Source organism: Phocoena phocoena, chromosome 2, assembly GCF_963924675.1.
Source record: "Phocoena phocoena chromosome 2, mPhoPho1.1, whole genome shotgun sequence".
NCBI classification, from domain to species: domain Eukaryota; kingdom Metazoa; phylum Chordata; class Mammalia; order Artiodactyla; family Phocoenidae; genus Phocoena; species Phocoena phocoena.
Window position 1 is genome coordinate 9,087,663 of NC_089220.1, and position 19,723 is coordinate 9,107,385.

The window sequence follows — 19,723 nt, forward strand, 5'->3', positions numbered from 1 at the left end:
ACAGTGGTATTCCTCATGGGGTGGCACTACTGGGGGGATTTGGGAGTCCAGACTCCTTCCCTGCTATGGCTCGGTCCTCCTCTACATCCTTGGCACAAGGCATGAAGCATTGGCCTGGCCTCGTCTGAAAGTGGCATGCTTGGCTGGAACGCAGCCATGAGGCCCCCACCACCTGCAAGGGAGGCTGGGAAATGTAGTTTGGCTATGTGCCCATGAGAAAAAGGAAACAGGGTTTGGCAAACACAAGGGAGTCTCCGTCACAGGAAGTGTGGCTGCCTAATTCAGTGGCTGTGAGGACCCAGTGGAGACGTCCCCCATGAATGAACATCTCTCTGTATTTCCAAAGCGGGAGTCTACAAGAAAGTTGTGATCAGTTTTACCCAGAAAAGGGGTCTGGCTTCAGATGAGCTTGGTTGAGACCAAGTGAAACACGTCTCTATTGCAGGACTTATCAGAGCCTTAAAAATACTGCTCATAAATATCCATGAGAGGAAACAGAGGATGCACTATTTCCCAGCTTTATTGGGTTCCTCTTTTGAAAGGCCTCTTAGAACTAGTCCTCTGCAGGATGTGGTTTGGAAAACACAGTTTTAGAAGTTACTCAAGTTAGTATTCAGAAGCCAGGATACTTTCCCGAAAATACTGGTATTAGAAAAAAGAAAATCATCAAAATCTGTGGTCCACAAGGGAGAGTTCAGTCCCCCAGGAATCACGGTCTCCATAGTATGGGAAGAGAATATGTTTCTATCTTGCTTCCCTTCCTTCCTTCTCTCCCTCCTCCCCTCCCTCTCTCCATCCTTCCTTGTGGGACCTGGCAAAGGAAGCCCATGAGGACGGGGTCCACATTCTTATTTTCCATGGTTGAATGTAAGCGTCAACCCATTTGCTTCCTGGATGGGTGTGTGAATGATCTGTCCGACACCACTTAACTCTCCGTCTCCGTTTCAACTGGCTGCATCCGGGCAGTCTGCCTGACTTGGTCATGTCACCTGGTCTGCCCATCTGGGTGGATGTTAAAATCCCTTTTCCCAACCTTGGTTTTTTTTTGGGCGGGGCGGGGGGGGAATTTTATTTTATTTTATTTTATTTATTTATTTAACATCTTTATTGGAGTATAATTGCTTTACAATGGTGTGTTAGTTTCTGCTTTATAACAAAGTGAATCAGTTATACATATACATATGTTCCCAAATCTCCTGCCTCTTGCGTCTCCTGCCCTCCCACCCTCCCTATCCCACCCCTCCAGCCGGTCACAAAGCACCAAGCTGATCTCCCTGTGCTATGCGGCTGCTTCCCACTAGCTATCTACCTTACGTTTGGTAGTCCAACCTTGGTTTTTATGGCTGGCTGGCTGGCGTCATCTGTCATAAATCAGGGTGGACCGAGGTTGAGCACTGAGGTTAGACAGTATCACTCACAGAAAAAACTAGAGTGGGTTTATTTTTTTATGTTAGTCACAGGCACCCGCCCTGTATATATATACATATAACTTAAAAGTTAATTTGGTGTGAAATTGGGACTAGCTCTTTGGAGCCCTGGGGTATGTGTTTGAGAGCAGCTAAGAAGCAGGGGCATGGCGGGGCAGGACGTGGTATGTTAATTGGTGGCCTCTGGGACCTGTGAGAGAATTGGATTTAAGTCCCCAGTTCGAATAAGCTTGGCAGTTTTATTGCAGTCTCCCCAGGTGCATACTGGGGAGACCACCGGTTTGCACCGGCTGGAGCCCGGACTCACTCTTGGTCCTGAGGCCCATCGGCGCATCCCCAGTCCCACAAGGGACAAAGGAGAGAAGGCAGCAGAGGAACTAGAAAGGGGGAGAGGGCCCTGGCAGCTCTGCCTGCCACTTCCCTGCACACCGACTGGTAGGAGTTGCATGCTCGTTGGCCTGTGGTCCCAAGGAGGGTTTTGCATTTTATTACCAAAGTCTCAATAAAAGGGACTTGGGTCAGAGCAAACATTGGGGGAGGAAAAAACAAAGGAAATTAAATGCAAAATCACCACTGGTGCAAACCACTCGGAGGCCTTGGCTTTTAATACCGCCAGAGCCGATGGTGGGAAGTAGCCCCTGGAGTCAGAACCGAAGGCTGCTGGCCTGGTATTCCTGAAGCCTGGCTCCCCTCCTGCTGAAAAAGAAATTGCTGGTTAATTTGTTTCTGAGTTTTATTTCTCAAATGAACCAGCATGGGGCCATGTAATGAGGTTGTTCTGGGAGGTGTTGAAAGATGGGGAAAGGAGTGAAACCACGAGGTGGGGGACCCGCCCTCTTCGGGGGGCGGCCGCGGGCGCCTGGGGGTCCAGCAGTGCCAAGGGCTGGGCCGGGGCAGGCATGCAGGGGCACCCCCGAGGGCTAGCTTCTTTGTGTGCTGTCTGTGGGGCGGCGGGTGCCCTTGATCCTGGGTTAAAGATCCCCGGTTGATGGAAAGAGCTGGCACAGCTGAAGCGAGCCAAGGGGGACACTTGGAATGAGTCGGGGTCTGAGCCATGGAGAAAAAGAAGGATATTTGGCAAGAAGGATAGTGGCTTTCCCAGCTAGTGGAGGAGGTCAGCTCAGACCCAGAACGGGAAAGTGTATGTGAGTGTCTCAGGACGTCGCTCGTATAAGGTGGGGCAAGAGGTTTGTAGACCAGGATGCTATCGGAGGAACCCCTTGAGACTGTCATCATCGGGGGCTGTGGCTTCCGCTGGAGCCGAGATGGCCCTCTGTACAGACCCGGGCTTCTGGCGAACAAGGCCTGGGGCGCAGGAGCCTACGCGTGCCAGGGTCCTGCCCTCACACAAAACAGGAGTAAAGCTTGAAAAGTACGGGGCCTCCTGCCACCCTGCCTCCTGGATAGAGAGGGCTGAGTGGGGGACTTCGGTGACCATTCCACAGGGGACAGGGAGGGCCCACCAAGCTGTCACCAGGGTAGCCATGCCCCATCCTACAGAAAGCTGTCAGTAGGGCCCACGTATGGGTCTCTGGAATGCTATGAATTGTGAGAAGAAACAAGTCTGTTTACTGAGGTCCTCTGTGTGTCCGACACACACACACACACACACACACACACACACACACACACAGGCATCATCATCTCATTTGGTAGGGGAAGGCGTTGTCTCTATTACACAGAAAAGAAACTCAACTTCAGAGAAGTTCAGCTTGTCAGAGGTTAGTGATAACAGCTACAGCTGCGTTTGTTCAGCACATGCGCTGTGCCCGGCTCTGGGCGAGGGCTTTGAGCTCCTGGAGGTGAGGCCACAGCTCGCCCCAGCCGCCTCCCTCCCGCCCGGGCAGTGCCCCTGCAGCTGGAAACAGGTGTCCCAGCTGCCGCAGCTGGACGGACGTCGAAGGATAAGCCTTGCCTGCGGGATTCTGCTCTGCGGTCCTCCAAGGCGAGCTCTGCTTCATCTCTCGGGAGTATCAGAGCAGCTGCGTGAATCTAGTGACTTAAAGCATTATCAGGAAGAGCATTTTTGACAAAGCAGGAAAGAAATTTTTGTTGCCAGCGCCAATAAGCAATACTGTAGCCAACCCGGGAGCCCTATCCGTGTCTCCATCTCAGGGTGAGGGGTGGCACTGTGGGCCTGGCTCCAGAATGCCGGCCCTTTCTGCTCCACCAGGTGACGTCCCATTGCCATCTCTACTCTGCCCGAAGATGACCAAGGAACCGTGCCACTTGTCTCTTCCCAGGAAGACCCAGGTTCTTCAACTGTGTACTGTCATAACCCCCGAGCTGGTTCAATTCAGATTCCCAGGCCCCAGCCCCAGAGAGTGTGACCCAGTAGGTCTTGGCCGAGGTCGAGGAATTAGCATTTTAACTGTCACCCCAGAAGCCCAGAAGCTTGATATTAGGGATCCATGGGCAATGCTTTGACGAATACTGAGTCTTTAGGTGATGACGTTGTAGTTGTGTACATGCGCACCCACGTGCATTAACTCTGAACCTGTGTATGTGTGTTCGCGCGTGTGTGTGTGTAGTTCTAGGAGAATGGTCATTAAAATGGCAATACTGGTGATCTCTGAGTGTAATGATTTCACGAGATTTGAGATATATTTCTCTATGCTTTTCTTTCTTCCTTTCTTTCTTTCCCCACTCCGTGCAGCTTGTGGGATCTTAGTTTCCCAGCCAGTGATCAAACCTGGGTCACAGCAGTGAAAGTGCCAAGTCCTAACCACTGGACCACCAGGGAATTCCCTCTCTGTGCTTTTCTATATTTTAATTTTTTATGATGAGCATATTATTTTCATCAACAGATAAAGCCATCAAGGCTTTCCCATGGGCGGGGAAGAGCAGACTATTATAGAGGAAATATTATATAGGAAGTAGGTTTGAGGGAAATGTGGACCTATGGAAAGACAGCCACAAATGTAAATGAGTCTTTTTTTTTTTTTGTGGTACGCGGGCCTCTCACTGTTGTGGCCTCTCCCATTGCGGAGCACAGGCTCCGGACGCGCAGGCTCAGCGGCCATGGCTCACGGGCCCAGCCGCTCTGCGGCATGTGGGATCCTCCTGGACCGGGGTACGAACCCCTGTCCCCTGCATCGGCAGGCGGACTCTCAACCACTGCGCCACCAGGGAAGCCCCTAAATGAGTCTATTTTAACTCCCAGAGCTAGTATCCCTTTTTCTGTGGCTTCCAACCCCTGAGCCTGATACTGAGAAGGAAGGAATGTCACACCTCCTGTTTTCAAATTGGCTGTTCTAGGCAAAGGCGGGGCCAAAGTCATGCCTTGGAATTTGGGAGGGTGGAGTTGAGCCAGAAGGCTGGGCCGCCCCTTCTGTGCGTCCCTGGCGTCCCGGGCCTGGCAGCCCCTCCCCGCCTCCACCCGACCTGGTGCTCGAGCACCCTGGCCGGCCAGGCAGAGCTGGGATGGTGATTTTACAGCGCTGTTATTACTCCGTTGTTGCCCAGTAAACCCACACCAGGCCCCACAAACACTCCTCACGAAGGCCAGACCCTTCCTGAGAAATGGTTTCCTACACCTTTACAACGTGATAGGTGCCGTGGACAAAAGGGGCCGTTGGGTTTATGGAGGCTATATAAAGTTTATAGAGTCTTGGCAGGGCCAGAAGTAGAAAAGGCCTGTGGGATGGGGGTGGGTATTTGGAAATGCAGAAGACCGGGAAAGGGCAGCCAACGTTTGTGTGGAGACACCAGATAAAATACCCCAAGGGCATGCGGTGTGGCATGGGGCTGGGGGAAAGGTGGCCCTTCCGGAACAGCTGTTGGGAATGCCTTTCTGGCGGATCCCTTTTGATCTTCACAGCATTCCTGTGAGGGAGGCACGGTTATCCCCATCCTGCAGAGGGGAGACTGAGGCAAAGGTATTTTGAAAGTTCTGACTTTCACCAAGGTCAGCTCATGGTCTAATGGTGTGTGGCTCCCAGGTGGGCCTTCTGGGGCAGGCTAAATTCTCGCATTCTCTCTCCTGTGTATTGAGCGGCGTGTCCTAGTTTCAGGGACAGAAAATATGGTCTGCGTACCCTATTTCTGTTTGGGACTCATCTGCTATTTGTGACCTAGTCTCACAGTCCCCTGGTGTCTTCGGTCATCACCTTGCCCTCCTATGGCTCCACTGTGTTCTTGAAGCTGATTTGTGCCCGGATTCACCCACTGGCCTTGGCTGGAATGGAAGTGAAGCCACCCAGAGGTTGGCTGTGTATCAGGCCAGGGCTAAAATGCTGTCTTTGCCTTTCAGGATCCCTCCGTGTCCCAATTCTATGGGGGGGGGATCATCTCAGGGCCCCCAGAGGAGTCCCCCGTGGAGTCTGAAATCACCTCCTCCCGTCCCATCAGCTCTTGAAATTTCTAATCCATTTCTCCCTGTCTCTGTGCCTTGCGGCATCCGTGTTTTCTCTTCATTTCTCCTTGTTTCTGTGCCTTGCGGCATCCGTGTTTTCTCTCTCCTACTGGCTGTCAATTCTTGGAGTGCAAGATTCCATGAATGCTTAATTCTTCATTTCTGATTTTGCCCACAGGGTTGGGCATAGTTCCCAGCAAGTAGTAATCATTGAGTAAGTATCAGCTGGGAGGCCGGCTGAATGGATGAATGGATGGATGGATGGATGGATGGATGGATGGATGGATGGATGGAATAATGAGTGGGTGGATGGGTGGATGGACTAACGGGTGGATGGATGGATGGATAGATGGATGGATGGAAGGACTAATGGGTGGGTGGATGGGTGAGTGGATGGACAGGTAGGTGGCTCAGTGGGCAGATAGATGAGGCATATGTAGACTAACAGACACCCACTTCCTCATTTATACCCACTTCCTCATTTGCACCCTTCTGCACAGTTAAACTAACAGCCTACGCCTGGTTCTCTTAGGCTTTCACTGAATGCACTTTTGTTTCAGGAGACAGACTTTGCTCTCTCTGAAGCCATATGGAGAAACCAGTCTGAGTGTTTGAATGTGTGTGTAAATACTTTACAATCCCCATAAACTTGTTTAAAGACAGGTTGGGGGTGAAGATATAAACTGGGGCAGCCTTTTGGGAGGGCAGTCTGGAAGTCGCTATTAAATTTTCAAATGTGCCCACTGCTAAGACCCAGCGGTTCCGCTTGTCGTCGTCAGGCGTAAGAACTATAGTCACACGTTTGTGCACAGAGACTCACATGCCAGGTTGCCTGTGCCAGGGTGCTGGCTACTGCACTGCTCCATACAGTAAAAAACCAGGAATAGCCCATGTCCATCAACAGCGGGACAGACCTAAACTATGGGAAGACCCACACTATGGAAAAAGCTGCAGAGGCAGAAAGGTCTCCCATCTTCTGGGAAGTCCTGGAACTCTGTAACTCATGGCCCTCAGCACATGCCCCCCTTCCTGGCCTCGCTTCCATCAGCTTCTTTTCCTTCCTCCCTCCTCCCGCCTCCCATGAGAAACAGTTCACTAGAATGAGCTCTTTCATCCTTATGCCTACTAGCCAGTGACCTTCCCTGACGGAAAAAGAGGAAAATGAGAGAGAAGCAGTTATGTGCATAATTAGTCTGCTGGCTCTTCAGTTAAAAAGATTGAAAGGCACAATATTAAAATTCGATTTATGGGCACCACTATCTACCTAATAATGAGGCTGGGAGGAAGAAAAGAACCACAGTCGCTAGAGAAAACCATAGCCTTTTTTTCTCGGCCAAGAGATAAATTGCCTCTCGTTTTCTTATTGCTAAAGAAATATGAAATGGTTTTAGGCATATGTGATATGTTCTTCCAATATGTTGAAATCCAGAACTTAGTAATTTAGGAGTCCTGTGGCTCCGACATTTCCAGGAAGCTTCCTGAGAGGTGTAGCGTCTTGAGCTGCAGGGGCTGCTACTGTGGTCCCTGGGGGCGCCCAGACCCAGGCACTGGCACCACCGCCTATCACGGAAACTCCCTCCGGGTCCCCAGGTGCCAAGCCAGCTGATGCCACAGAGCCCAGGAGCGAATGGGGAAAGCACAGACTCTAGTTCCAAGTCCTAATTTTGTGGCTTATTAGCTGTTTGATCCTCAGTTTCCTCATCTGTAACATAGGAACAATACCCTTACTAATTGCGTGTCGCTGGGCAAGTGCCCCGGTTTTCCCATCTTGAAGGTCCCTCCCTGCGAGGGTTGTAGGAAGGATTAAATCAGTGAATGCGTGTGAAGTGCTCAGATGTGTACCTGCCCACATAGCGGCTGTTCGGTAAATATTTTTTAAATCATTATCATTACAACTGCAGATGCCTTTGTCGTAATTTTTGGAAGAGATGGAATTCAAACCCAAGCCTTCCACTTCCAGGGAGCTGGCTGATGAGGGGCAGACAGACAGATGCTCAGCTCTGTCTCTCTCCAACTGATGTCCGGGGCAAGTCAGGGTACCTCTCTGAGCCCCATTTTGTTCATCTATAAAATACTAGTTTCTGCTTCGCAGGTGGTATTGTCAGGATTAGAGATTATTGGAGACAAAGTGTCCAGGACACAATTAGTGCTGGGTAGATAGATGGCAATAACTCTTGAAAAGGAAAGACCTTTCCTCCTAAGAAACCTGTTTGGGAAGTTATGTCCTGTGGGAGAAGGGGTCTGTGTCTGGTTGGCGTCTTCCCTGCTCACTGGGGCTCTGCAGAACTCTCCCCTCCTGGGGCGCACAAAGTATTCCCTGGCTCTAAAAATAATTGCTACAAAGAAAAAAAGAATGAGCAGCTATTGTGCCAGGAACCCTGCTGAGCCTGACCTGCAGGATCGCAGGTCAGTCTTACGGCAACCCGGAAGTAGGCTGTCACCCATGCATCTTCATGGGGAAGATCAGATATGGGGATAGGCGACTGGCCCAAGGACACAAAGCTGGGAGGTGACCAGGTTAAGAGTCCAAGCCAGGACTGTCAAATTCTTTCCACCACGCATTCAAGAGCCCCCTCCCAATTCCTAATCACTGACCTCCCCTCCTTTCCTCCATCGTAGCTCCTCTGACCCACACTACCGCCAGGCAGGTGTGTGACACCATCACCTCGTGCTTTAAATTTGTATCTTCCCACCAGTGCTTCTTATGCTGGAGAGTCAAATGTCCAAATGCTCACGTTAGCTTGTGCATAAGATTTTGTTCTGTGTGTCTGAATTCGTGGGTCTTTAATCTATTTAAGATGCTCAGGGTTGGGCTGGAGAAAATGGATTCTAGGTGCTCCCCAGGCCCTTGCCAGCCTCCTTCTGGGAAGGTCTCCATCCCTATATGGGACCTCCGGGGCTCCCCATCCTACAGAGATTCTGTAGACTCTCCCCTTGGGAAGAGGGGGGTGGGATTTTGCATGTATTTCTTTGCACCCGGCTAATGGCACTTCTTTGTTTTCAGTTGAGAGGGAGAATGTGCAGAAGCGGACTTTTACTCGATGGATAAATCTCCATCTGGAGAAGGTAAGCAGGGCACTCGGCTTGCTGTTAAGTGATGGATTCCTCCATAACGGAGTGCACAGTTCAGCAGAGCGGGGGTGAGGGTGCTCAGTGTTTCTGTTGTGTTGTTGTTTTTCATTCATTCATTTAAACATCTGTTGAGTGCATTCTCATTGCCTAGCGTCAGGCTCAGTGCTGGGAACATGAAGGTAAGTAAGACATGGGGTTCTGACCTCCTGGGGTTATCAGTCTAGCTGGGGAAGGAGAGGGTCCATCTTTAAATAGGAATCGCTGAGCAAAAGTTAGGAAACATTCACTGTTGAACAACCCAAACAGGGGGCTGAGGGGATCTCGACCTCTAGTCTGGGGTGGTCAGGGAGGCTCTCGTGAAGACCCATTTGTAGGTATTTGCGTTGATTCAAGCAAAAACTCCTCGCACTTTTTAACCGAGCCAGATTCCCTGGTTCATCACGTAATGCTGCTGTTGGTCAAAGATATTATCTGCTTGTTTGGGTGCATCGAGCACACATCTCCTTTAATCCTCAAGACAGCCCTCCTTACCCTGCACCCCATCCTGTTACGAATGAGGAAACAGAAGCCTGGAGACATTGAATCGCTTCTCTGCAATCCCACGACCGAGAAGAGAAAGCTCTTCCTGTGGCTTCTCCTGCATATTCCACTTCGTGACCCCTCTTCTCCCCTTTTTCTTTTTTTGCTAATATACTCTGGCCAGGCAACATTGAAGCGCATTTTGTCTGCCGGCTTCTCAGGCACACAAACCCTAAAACAAAAGCAGCTGAACCAGACACAAGGATGAGCAGCAGAGAAGGGGCGGGATGTGAAATGGATAAACAGCTCGGAGGAGAAATCCGAACCCTCCTCCCTCCTCACCACTAGGTTAGCCCCCCCCACCCCCCACAGAGAACATTCTAATTGCCCGGGGCTGGGGGAGGAGAGATTATTTTTCTTATTATAAGAAAGCTGGTTTATCAGGATTCATTTTACTCACTTCACATCTTCTTAAATTCCACTATCTCGTTCTCCAAATAGACCCAGCCAGTAGTCTCGTGTCTTTCAAAGCTGGTGGTATTTAAATATCCTACTTCAGTGAGTTTAATACCTATATTTTCTCCTCTCCTCTCCTCTTAAAAGGCACAAGAGTAATATTAACTGCCCTTAGAGTTAACCCCAAAGAAAGGATCTTAGAGGAAATCACTGAAATGATTAGAAAGCAGAGAAAATAAATGTGGTTTTTTAGGAAGTGGAGCTCTTGACCAAAATTTTAATTCACGTAGCTTAAACTTTAGGCCTATAATATTTCCCGAGCAGACGCTTGACCACCCTCACTTCTATTCCCCACCTGTAGAACGGGTTCCGCTCGACCCAGGAGGCTCCTGAACTCTTCAGGGCAAAGTCTCTCTATACCGTGGATGAAGCGCGATAAATCACTTGCCGGTTGTTTTGACTCTTGGTGCATTTTCGGCACTGCTCACCCAGTGAAGTGTTATTTTTGGAAAAAAAGGAAAACCGTTCCCCAAATCTGAGTTCACTGAACTCCTAAATTAATGCCTGATGTGTATCAGGGTAGCTGGAAATTCCTCCTGGCAGACGGAGTTCAGTGTATTTCTTTCTTTCTTTCTTTTAAAAATAAACACAGAAAAGTACAGAGGGTAATAGAGCAAATACCCTCACAGTCACTCACCCCCACCCCCACCCCGGAACGAACCTCTGTTAGCATTGATCGCATCCAGAATTTTCTCCGTGGCCGTGCTTCTGCTTCCTTTTTCGGGGCAGGTGGGTAGCACCCACTCTACGGATAAATCAGATAGCACCTGAAACTGATTCGTAATAAACAGGGCAAAATTCACAGCCGTGTTTCCAACCTTGAGACTTTCAAGAACAACTTTTCATGTAAGGGAAACCCAGGAACTCCTTGGGGAAGTGGGCTTAACTGCAATTTGAAGGCTGTCAGAAATATTTACGGGGTCTCTGGCTTCTGGAAAAATTCCTTAATTTACCCAAGGAGTTAGATCACGAAGAAACCCCTGGCGGTGCTGTTTACTCGGCCATACCAATCTCATGAAGCCCATGGAACGTCTGGGGCCCCGAGGAGTGTTTTCACTGGAGTGGGTTCAGTTTCTCCTCCTGCCATCTTGCAGATGGATGCCGGCCAAGGCCCCGCTCCCTGCTGCTGGGCTGAGGCTCTTACAGACACTGTCAATGGAAATTATTCTCCAGGTTCAGCTCAAAAGCAAGGTTTGGCCACGGTCGGGGCTGCTAACGGGAAATTTTGTGAGTTCATCTATCAGGGGCTGTTTTGTTCCGGTCTTGCGTTTCTGCCCCGCGTTAACAGGAATAACATTTCCGTAAGAGTCTCGGTAACCTGATACCGTCATGCTCCGTGTGGAATGTTCCTGCAGAGCAGTGGGGAGTTGGCAAAGAAAATAATTTGCCTTTGGGTTCAAAGTCGCTGTTGCCCTTGAAGCAGAGCTCTTTTCTGTGCACCTGTGGGTGGAATTGCCCAGTATTTTGACTAACTGGGAGTCAGGGGGCTCGTGTAAGAGGTAAGGAAATGCCACCTCCCGAATAAAAAAAGAAAACGTGGGCCCTCCAAGGCTTTCACGGGGAGGAGGCCTTCCCGGAGGAAAGGGTGCCTGGGCCACAGCTCCAAGATTTCCCTGGCTCTCTGATGGGTGACAGGCGCCATACCTGTCCCCCAATTAATCCGGTCTCCTGTGGGAACACCCCCCCTTCGTCATCCCCAAGAGCAGTAAGTGTTCTAATGCTTCCAAATGCCCCAATACCAGAAAGTAAATAGAATTTATGCTGGGGGTGGTTAATGAAAAATGCAGGTTCCTGGACCCTGTCCCCCAAGATTCAATAAATCCTAACCATCCTGCATTAAAGGAGTTTTTATCAAGCTTGTTTAGTCAACAGAAACCTTTCTTTAAGCAAAGTCTTTCTGGAACCCTAAATAAAGGCCAGTAAGAGCTATCGAAGGGAGTGCCCTGAATAAGCCTCCTCTGGGACCGCCCCCTCCCCCCCCACCCCGCCCCCATAGGGCTCTGTGAAGTGCTCTGCTGGAGCTGTTCTGGGAAGCACAGTTTGGAAAGCGCTGTGCTGGGACATCTGCCCAACAAGTTCCAGCCGGCCCCGCGGACCCCAGGCCACACCCAGCCAAACTCTTGGTGGACACAACACAGGTCCCTCAGACCTCCCCAGGTCAGAGAGGAAAGCAGGGGCCTTCTGACTTTTTCCACCCAGAGCCTCCTCCACAGCTCCCCAGCGCACCCACTGCCCACGGGCCACCTCCAGGGAGAGGGGAATCGCTGTCTCCTTGGATGGGCCCTGCTGCCTGTAGGCACATCTGGGTGTCCGGAAGTTTTTTCTCCAGTGAAAGCTGCAGTTCTGAAATTATTTTGTGACTTACACAGATCACTAATCGGCTACTTTCTTTTCCCCCTCTTCCACAGTGCAACCCACCTCTAGAAGTTAAAGATTTATTCGTTGATATACAAGATGGCAAAATCCTAATGGCTTTGTTAGAAGTCCTGTCTGGGCGAAATCTGGTACGTATGCTCCAGAAGGGTTAGGAAGAAGTAAAAATGCAAAGGAAAGCATTGCCAAAGGGTTCTTTTCTGTACAGATCTATGTGTATGTACATATATACCTGGCCATCCATAAATCCTATGACGGGAGACCTGGGAGGGTGACATTCCTTTCTCGGTGACTAAGACTGATACAGTCATGTGTAACTAAGCAGATATACTTCAGCAAGTAAATAAATAAATGCCCCATGTTTTCTGTGAATCCAAAGCTAAGGATCATGACTGAATCATGACAGTTTAGCTGGCCAGCCATGAAATTACCTAGAATGAGAGCTAAGAGTCAGGAAGATGGGGAAGAAACGCATCTTATCAGCCAAAATCTATAATCCACCAACTAGATACACAGAATTCTAGAACCTTCTTGTGAGTATGACCAAAATTGAATTGAACCAGCTGACCTTGGGGTTCCTTCCACTTTGGATCTTCACCAGAGCTCTCCATGTTGCCTGTATCTGCTGTATATAGGTCGGTCCTCTCTCCCCAGTTCCACACTGTTGGCATCTTGGCTGGGGTAGTTCTTTGTCATGGGGGCACTGACCTGGGCATTGCAGGATGTGTAACAGCAAGCATCCTTGGGTCTCTATCCACTGGATGCCAGTAGTACCCCCAGGTTTGACAACCAAAAATGTCCCCAGGCACTGCCAGAGGTTCCTTGAGGGGGCACAGTGATCTGGTCAGAATACCAGTGGTGTCAATTTTGAGAAACCGGCTCTAGAGTCCAGTGTTTGACTTGGCTTAAGTGACCCAGCGTGGCTGATACAAAAGTGCCGCGATGGGGTATAGCTCAGCCCGTGTGGACCTCTCTGGACTTGTTCCCTTTTTTTTTTTTTTTAAATAAATTTATTTATTTTATTTTTGGCTGCATTGGATCCTCGTTGCTGCATGGTGCGCGGGCTTTTCGTTGCGGTGGCTTCTCTTGCTGCGTAGCACGGGCTCAGTTGCTCCGCGACATGTGGCATCTTCCCGGACCAGGACCTGAACCGTGTACCCTGCGTTGGCAGGCATATTCTTAACCACTGCGCCACCAGGGAAGCCCATCTGGATTTGTTCTTAACTGTAGCTTTAAACTCAAGAGCCCCTACTTCTGTTCTCAGCTCTAATGTGGCTGGAGTCTTAATCACACCCCTTCCTTGCCTTTGCTTTCCCAATATCTTCCCCACCCCGCCGCAAGGGGGCGGTGCAAAGTGATGCTGTGAATTCTAATGAAGGGCAAAGCCACTGCAGTAAAAGGAGTACAGTAAGTCCCCTACATATGAACGAGTTCCATTCCGAGAGCGTGTGTGTAAGTCCGATTTGCTCATAAGTCCCACAGAGTTAGCCTCGGCACCCATCTAACACAATTGGCTGTATACCACTGCTTTTGGGCTTGCTTCCGGACATCCTGGGCTTGAAATAAAGATACTGTACTCTATACAGTACTGTACAGTGAAGTACACAAAACACAACCACTTGTAGAGGATGCACGCACGTGGCAACGCACGCCAGACACGTGAACTAACTTACGTGATTGGACATGCGAACGCACATTCGCATCTTTGAAAGTTCACAACTTGAAGGTTCGTGTGCAGGGGACTTGCTGTATTTGGTTTCTCTGCACATCTCGCAATGGGTGGCCGGCATGGTCTCTAATAGGCTTCCTGAAAAAGCGCGTTCTAGCTCCTCGTTCTGTGTTCCCAGCAGCCCAGGCTCCCACTTCGCTGCCAGGGCACTGGTTAGGAGCTACCGTGTCCTTGCGGGGCCTCTGTTGGGAGTCTTTGATCCTGGAGCCCAGCCAAGAACATCCAAGACCTCACCCATTAGCTTGCCTGGAAGTTCACACCGTGTGGAAGTGGTACCCACTGGCTTGCCTTATAGTGTAAAGCACCCACCTGGAGGAGTGGGGACGGACTTCCGTTTCAGGATGAGTTTCCTTTGCTGATGCTCCTAGTGGGTACGACGAGCATTGTCAGAGTTTTTGCTTCTGCAAACACCTTTCTCTCTCTCTCTCTCCCCCCCCGCCTCCTTTCTCTCTCTCTCTCCTCTCTCTCTCTCTCCTGTCTCTCTATGCTTCTCTGTGTCTGTCTCTTTCTCTGTCTCTCTGTTCTCTGTCTCTCTGTGTTTCTGTCTCTGTCTGTCTGTCTCTCTCTCTCTCTGACCTGGGATAAATGTCCACAAAGCTCTTGGCCAGAAAACAGAAACATTTGCGGCCGCCAGGGAGGGCTTACCGGATGATTTAGCAGCTGTGGGTGACACTCCCGGCTGACGCTTTCTGTCCTGACGAAAAGCATCAGTGCAGTGAGAACATGTCACCGACAGTCTCTGGAGGAGGGAGGAGTATCAAAAGCCAGGAGCTGGGTCAGAGAGAAACATTTGACAAATCTGTCCCTTGTTTAACCCCTGGATTCCCCTCCTTCACCAACTCGAGTGAGTTTGGTCCCAGGAACCATAAATAAGGTGACTGTCGGGGGCCCCTGAGGGTACGGTTGTGCATCCTGGGGCCCCGTGCCTGGGTTTGGATGTGGTCCCTGTGGGCTCTGCTATGAGCCCCAACCTTCTCTTGGGACTAGTGTGAAAAAGGTAAAGAAAAAGACAAGCACATCCGACGGCACCGCTGGGGACTGAGTGCCTGTCTTGGCTTAACTGCTTGTTTTGTTCTGGTTTGTGTTACAGCTGCACGAATACAAGTCCTCATCCCATCGTATTTTTCGGTTGAACAACATAGCGAAAGCCCTTAAGTTTTTGGAAGATAGCAACGTAAGTATCTGAAACACATCTTGTTAACACAGACTTCCCTGTGACCAAAAGGACATAATTTGAAGTTTAATGCTGGTCACAAGAGATGCGGGCAAAGGGGACCCTGCTGAGATGGTCGAATGAAACTAAGTTGAGATGTAACAGAACTCCCACAGCTAATCCATCAGCCGGAGATACAGTCCCTGACTCCCTGCCCGCCCCTCCATCTCCATCAGGCTCTCAGATGTTCAGAATTTAGTTGACATTTTCTTTTTCATTTGGGGGGATAAGAGCATGGCAGCGTGTAAAATCTTTTTCTTAGAACTCAGAATATGGGAGAAGCAAGGAGGAAAAGGGGGCCAAATGAGCTGGGGGAAAATTACATAATTCTGTCCCCTTTGATATAACTTTCTCGACTTAAATTAGCCTTTTCTGTGTTTTGAACTCTGCTTCGTGTCCTTCAAAACTGGGAAGGAATGGCCCTAGAGGGATGAAATTTCCAAAGTTCCCCTTTCATTAAGTTTCACCAATTAATGACCACGTGGGTCCCTGCATTGGGAGGGGGAGAGGCTGTGCAGTGGTGCCGGCTACTTAGCAGCCCTGGGTTTCATCCCAGCCCTGATTCCCCAGTCTTCCAGGTCATTCTGTGACCCCTTGGCATCCTTTCAACACATTCCTTTTCTGCGCTTAAATCAGCCCAGATTGTTTACCATCAGGAACCCCAAACAAATTGCACTTCGTGATGATGGTCTACTGTACGTGCCGATGTGTCAGGCAAGCTGAGGGGTTTTTTCTGCACTGTCCCCCTGCCTCCAGCACAGCCCCTGGAAGGAACTCTCGGTGTCACTCATTCAGATTCTAAGGCCTGGGCTGATAAGCCTGGATCCCCACCCATGTCCTGGCTGCCAAGGGCAGGGAAAAGCACCTTTGGCTTTTGAAGAGGGAGGTGTACTCTGCCTCCCGTACTGTGGGGAAAGCCCCAGACCTAGGAGGGAGTTCAGGTGGTGACGGCCAAAAAGCACCGCACTGCTCATGGCAGCATCATTCATAATAGCCAAAAGGCGGGAGCAACCCGGATGCCTATCCACGGACAAAGGGATGAACAAAATGTGGTCTGTCCGTGCAGTGGAATGTTATTCTTCCGTGAAAAAGAATGAAGTGCTGATACAAGCTGCAGTGTGGATGAGCCTTGAAAACGTTATGAAAGATGCCAGACAAAAAGGACCACTTCTTCTATGAATCGATTCCTGTGAAACGTCCAGCAGGGAAATCTCTCGAGTCAGAAAAGAGATGGGTGGTTGCTCAGGGTTGAGAGAGGTTGGGGGATTAGACAAGTGACAGTTAAAGGGTATAGGATTTCTTTTTGAGGTGATGAAAATGCTCTAAAATTATGGTGATGCCAAAAAACCATGGAATTGTATATTTTAAATGGGTGAATTGGATGGGACGGGAATTGTATCTCTCAATAAAGCTGCTTTTAGAAAAGCACGTCCCGTTTCGTGAAAACGCTGGCCTCTCTGCAGAGTCCGTTTCGCCATCCGCCTCGGTGCTGACGGCACGTTCAGGGCACCGCTGCCACGGCTTCCACTCCTGGAAAACGATGTAGACGCCTTGAGCCTCCATTTCCACATCTGTTACACAGAGGTGATGAGAGCCAAACCTATTTCAGAGAGTTGTTGAGGATGGAATGTGCCCGTCCAGGTGGGGTTTAGCCAAGTGCGGGCACAGGGCACAGGGCGAGGGCTGAGTTCGTTAGCTGTGGCTCTTGCTACCTGTCCCCAGCTCCATAGCTCCACTGTCTGCTCCTGGAAGGGAGTGTTAGGCGTGGCCCTCCCGGGCAGTGTCCACCCCTGAATTCCGAAGAGCGTTGTTTTTATGATAACGTGGGGCCTTGGGACCACTGCCCGGGATACTCACTGTCCTTCCTTCCAGCTTGTGAACCCCTAAGTAATTTCCTGCTCTGCCAGCTGCCACGTGTTGATGGGTCTGTACTGTAGGCAGCGTTTACAAAGTGTCTTCTGTGGGCCCAGGGCTGTGCTCAGCCTTGGGGACATAAAGCTGCATTAGGAGCACATGTCCGCTTCAAGGAGCTTAGAGCCTCGCAGAGGAGGCCTCACGCGGACGGCAGGCTGCGCATCACTGCGGGGGCCCAGGGAGGAGCAGTGATCCTGCAGAAGCGAAAAAACAAACAGCCTGGGAGCCTGCTGGGGGGCGTTGCAGGTAGGACTAGCCCATGCTCAGGGGTGGCAGGCCTGGCCTTCTGTAATCCGTCCCTAAATGTTTCCCCAACTGCAGTAGCTGCCTTATGGTGCAAAAGAAAGAACAGTAAAGCTCCCTTCTCCTTTATTTTCTATTTAAAAATCTGGAAATATGCCCAATGTGGTTGTGTTATGTCAGCTCTTTGCCCCGTTGGCTCCCGTGGCCGGCAGGTGAATGGCCCCATGGGGAGGAGAGCACCGGTGGGTGAGGCAAGTGGAAACAGGCATTTTGGTTGCAGTTTCTTTCCCATTGCCAGAAGCTGGGCCCTTGTTGGCCCCTTCCTGTCCCACTGTCCCAGCTCGAGGGAGGCCGGGCCACAGTGGCTCTCCTGAGCCAAAAAAGTGCCCAGAACTGGGTGATCAGTGCCAAGCGGGTGCTGGAGGGGCAGCAGTCAGGTCCCATTTGCCCCAGGATTCAGGTGCTGTTAGTGTGGCCAGCCTCTGTCCCTCCCTCTGTCCCCTGAAACTATGAGCATGGTGTTCACTCCTGTGTCAGAGACCCGCTGCCCCACAGGACCAGCTGTGTGACCTCCGGCAGGTCGTTCAACCTCTCTGAGCCTCAACTCGCTCATCTGTGCAATGGGTATAGTATGACTAACCCATGAGAACCACTGGGCAGAAGTCAGCTCTCCCCGGGGAGGGCATTACCGTGATGACCGTTATCACTGCCCCACGATGGATGTGCCAGCCAGAGGGGGAGAAGGAATATTCCCAGAAGCCAGTTGGTCCATTTATTGTCAGTGTGGTGAAAACAACCAAGTTGGCGGGAAAAGGGGGAGGAGGACATTGTCCCTGAAGCTTCTGACTGATGTCCGGCTGCTACATCGTCTGTTTGCCAGGGAGAACCAAGCAGTGGCTGGGCACCGGAGGCAAGGTCTTCGGGAACATCCATAATCCCCGCCTTCCCTCAGCCAGGCTCCCCAGTCCCTGTGGCCAGGAGAGCGCTTTATTCTCCAAAGATGACAGCTGCTCCCTGCCCCCGCTTCCCTCCCTGTCCCAAGAGGGTGCACCCTCCTATTCCCCACATCCCTACAAGGCAGCTCTGTGATTTCTCACTTTGGGACACTTTCCATGAACCTCAGCTCAGAGGCCATGCTGGGCTTCCTCCAGGGGATAGTGAAGGCCAGGATTGACTAAGTGCTTTGATGTGACTCCCCCGCGCTGGGATGTGATCAGTGAGCCACGAAAACGGAGGGAGCTGCCAGAGCAGAGGTCCAGGGTACGCTATCAGCCACAGACCGCAGGTGCTTCATCCCATGGGACGTGTGGCCATGATGAATATGGACGGACTATTGGGCCTGAATTCGATTGGCTTTGTTGTTCACAATATTGACAACTTCCTTCAGCCTCTAACCCGCCAGTGATGAGCTTGTGCTCCCTGGATTATTCTCTGGGCATCAACCTGCAAAACACACCTGAGCCAGGGGCTCAGGGTTCTCGCCTGTGATTAGGAAAGCCCAGGCCCTACTGATGGGTGTGGTCAGAAACCCCTGATGAACCGGTAGGATCAGAGACCCATCTTTTTTTAAAGCCCCAAAGGAAAGAGAGAAAGAAGTATTTGTGTGAGACACTCTCTTTGTGTTTTCTTTCCCGAGTCTCCCAAGCAGAATTTTATGAATCAAATTTGGATTTGAAAGTTTACCTTGGGACTTCCCTGGTAGTGCAGTGGTTAAGAATCCTCCTGCCAATGCAGGGGACATGGGTTCGAGCCCTGGTCCAGGAAGATCCCACATGCCACGGAGCAACTAAGCCCGTCCGCCATGACTACTGAGCCTCTGCTCTAGAGCCCGCGAGCCACAACTACTGAGCCCTTGCTTCGCAACTGCTGAAGCCCGTGTGCCTAAAGCCTATGCTCCGCAACAAGAGAAGCCCCCACAGTGAGAAGCCCATGTACGGCAACGAAGGGTAGCCCCGCTCGCTGCAGCTAGAGAAAGCCTGCGTGCAGCCACGAAGACCTAACGCAGCCAAAGAAAGAAAAGAAAAAGTTGACCTTGATTTACTTGATTTCTCCTCCCGCTGAAGAATGGAGTTTACATTTGCAAAGGGTGGTAAAGAATGAAGAGGCGGAAAATGTGACACAGACGGTTGTGGCCTGCAGTCTTCAATATTTGCTCTCTGGCTCTTTACAGAAGTTTGCAGACCCCTGATCTACGTACTCAGGTTTTGTTTGCAGAGTAAAATGATGACTTAGGGCGGTCGTCCTGAAACCCAAGCGTGTAGCAGAATCACTTGGAGCTCTGGTTAAAATGCAAATTGTCGGGCTTCCCCGGTGGCGCAGTGGTTGAGAGTCCGCCTGCCAATGCAGGAGACATGGGTTCGTGC

At 50.6% G+C, this 19,723-nt stretch overlaps 1 protein-coding gene across 1 annotated transcript in view; it reads left to right on the forward strand.

Annotated features, from left to right (window-relative positions):
• CLMN (calmin) overlaps window positions 1-19,723 on the forward strand; it is a 110,166-nt gene that overhangs the window by 69,483 nt on the left and 20,960 nt on the right. The window contains exons 2-4 of the mRNA XM_065872232.1: window positions 8,786-8,847; window positions 12,297-12,392; window positions 15,081-15,164. Coding sequence (XP_065728304.1) covers window positions 8,786-8,847; window positions 12,297-12,392; window positions 15,081-15,164 — 242 coding nt within the window. The remainder of the gene's footprint in view (window positions 1-8,785; window positions 8,848-12,296; window positions 12,393-15,080; window positions 15,165-19,723) is intronic.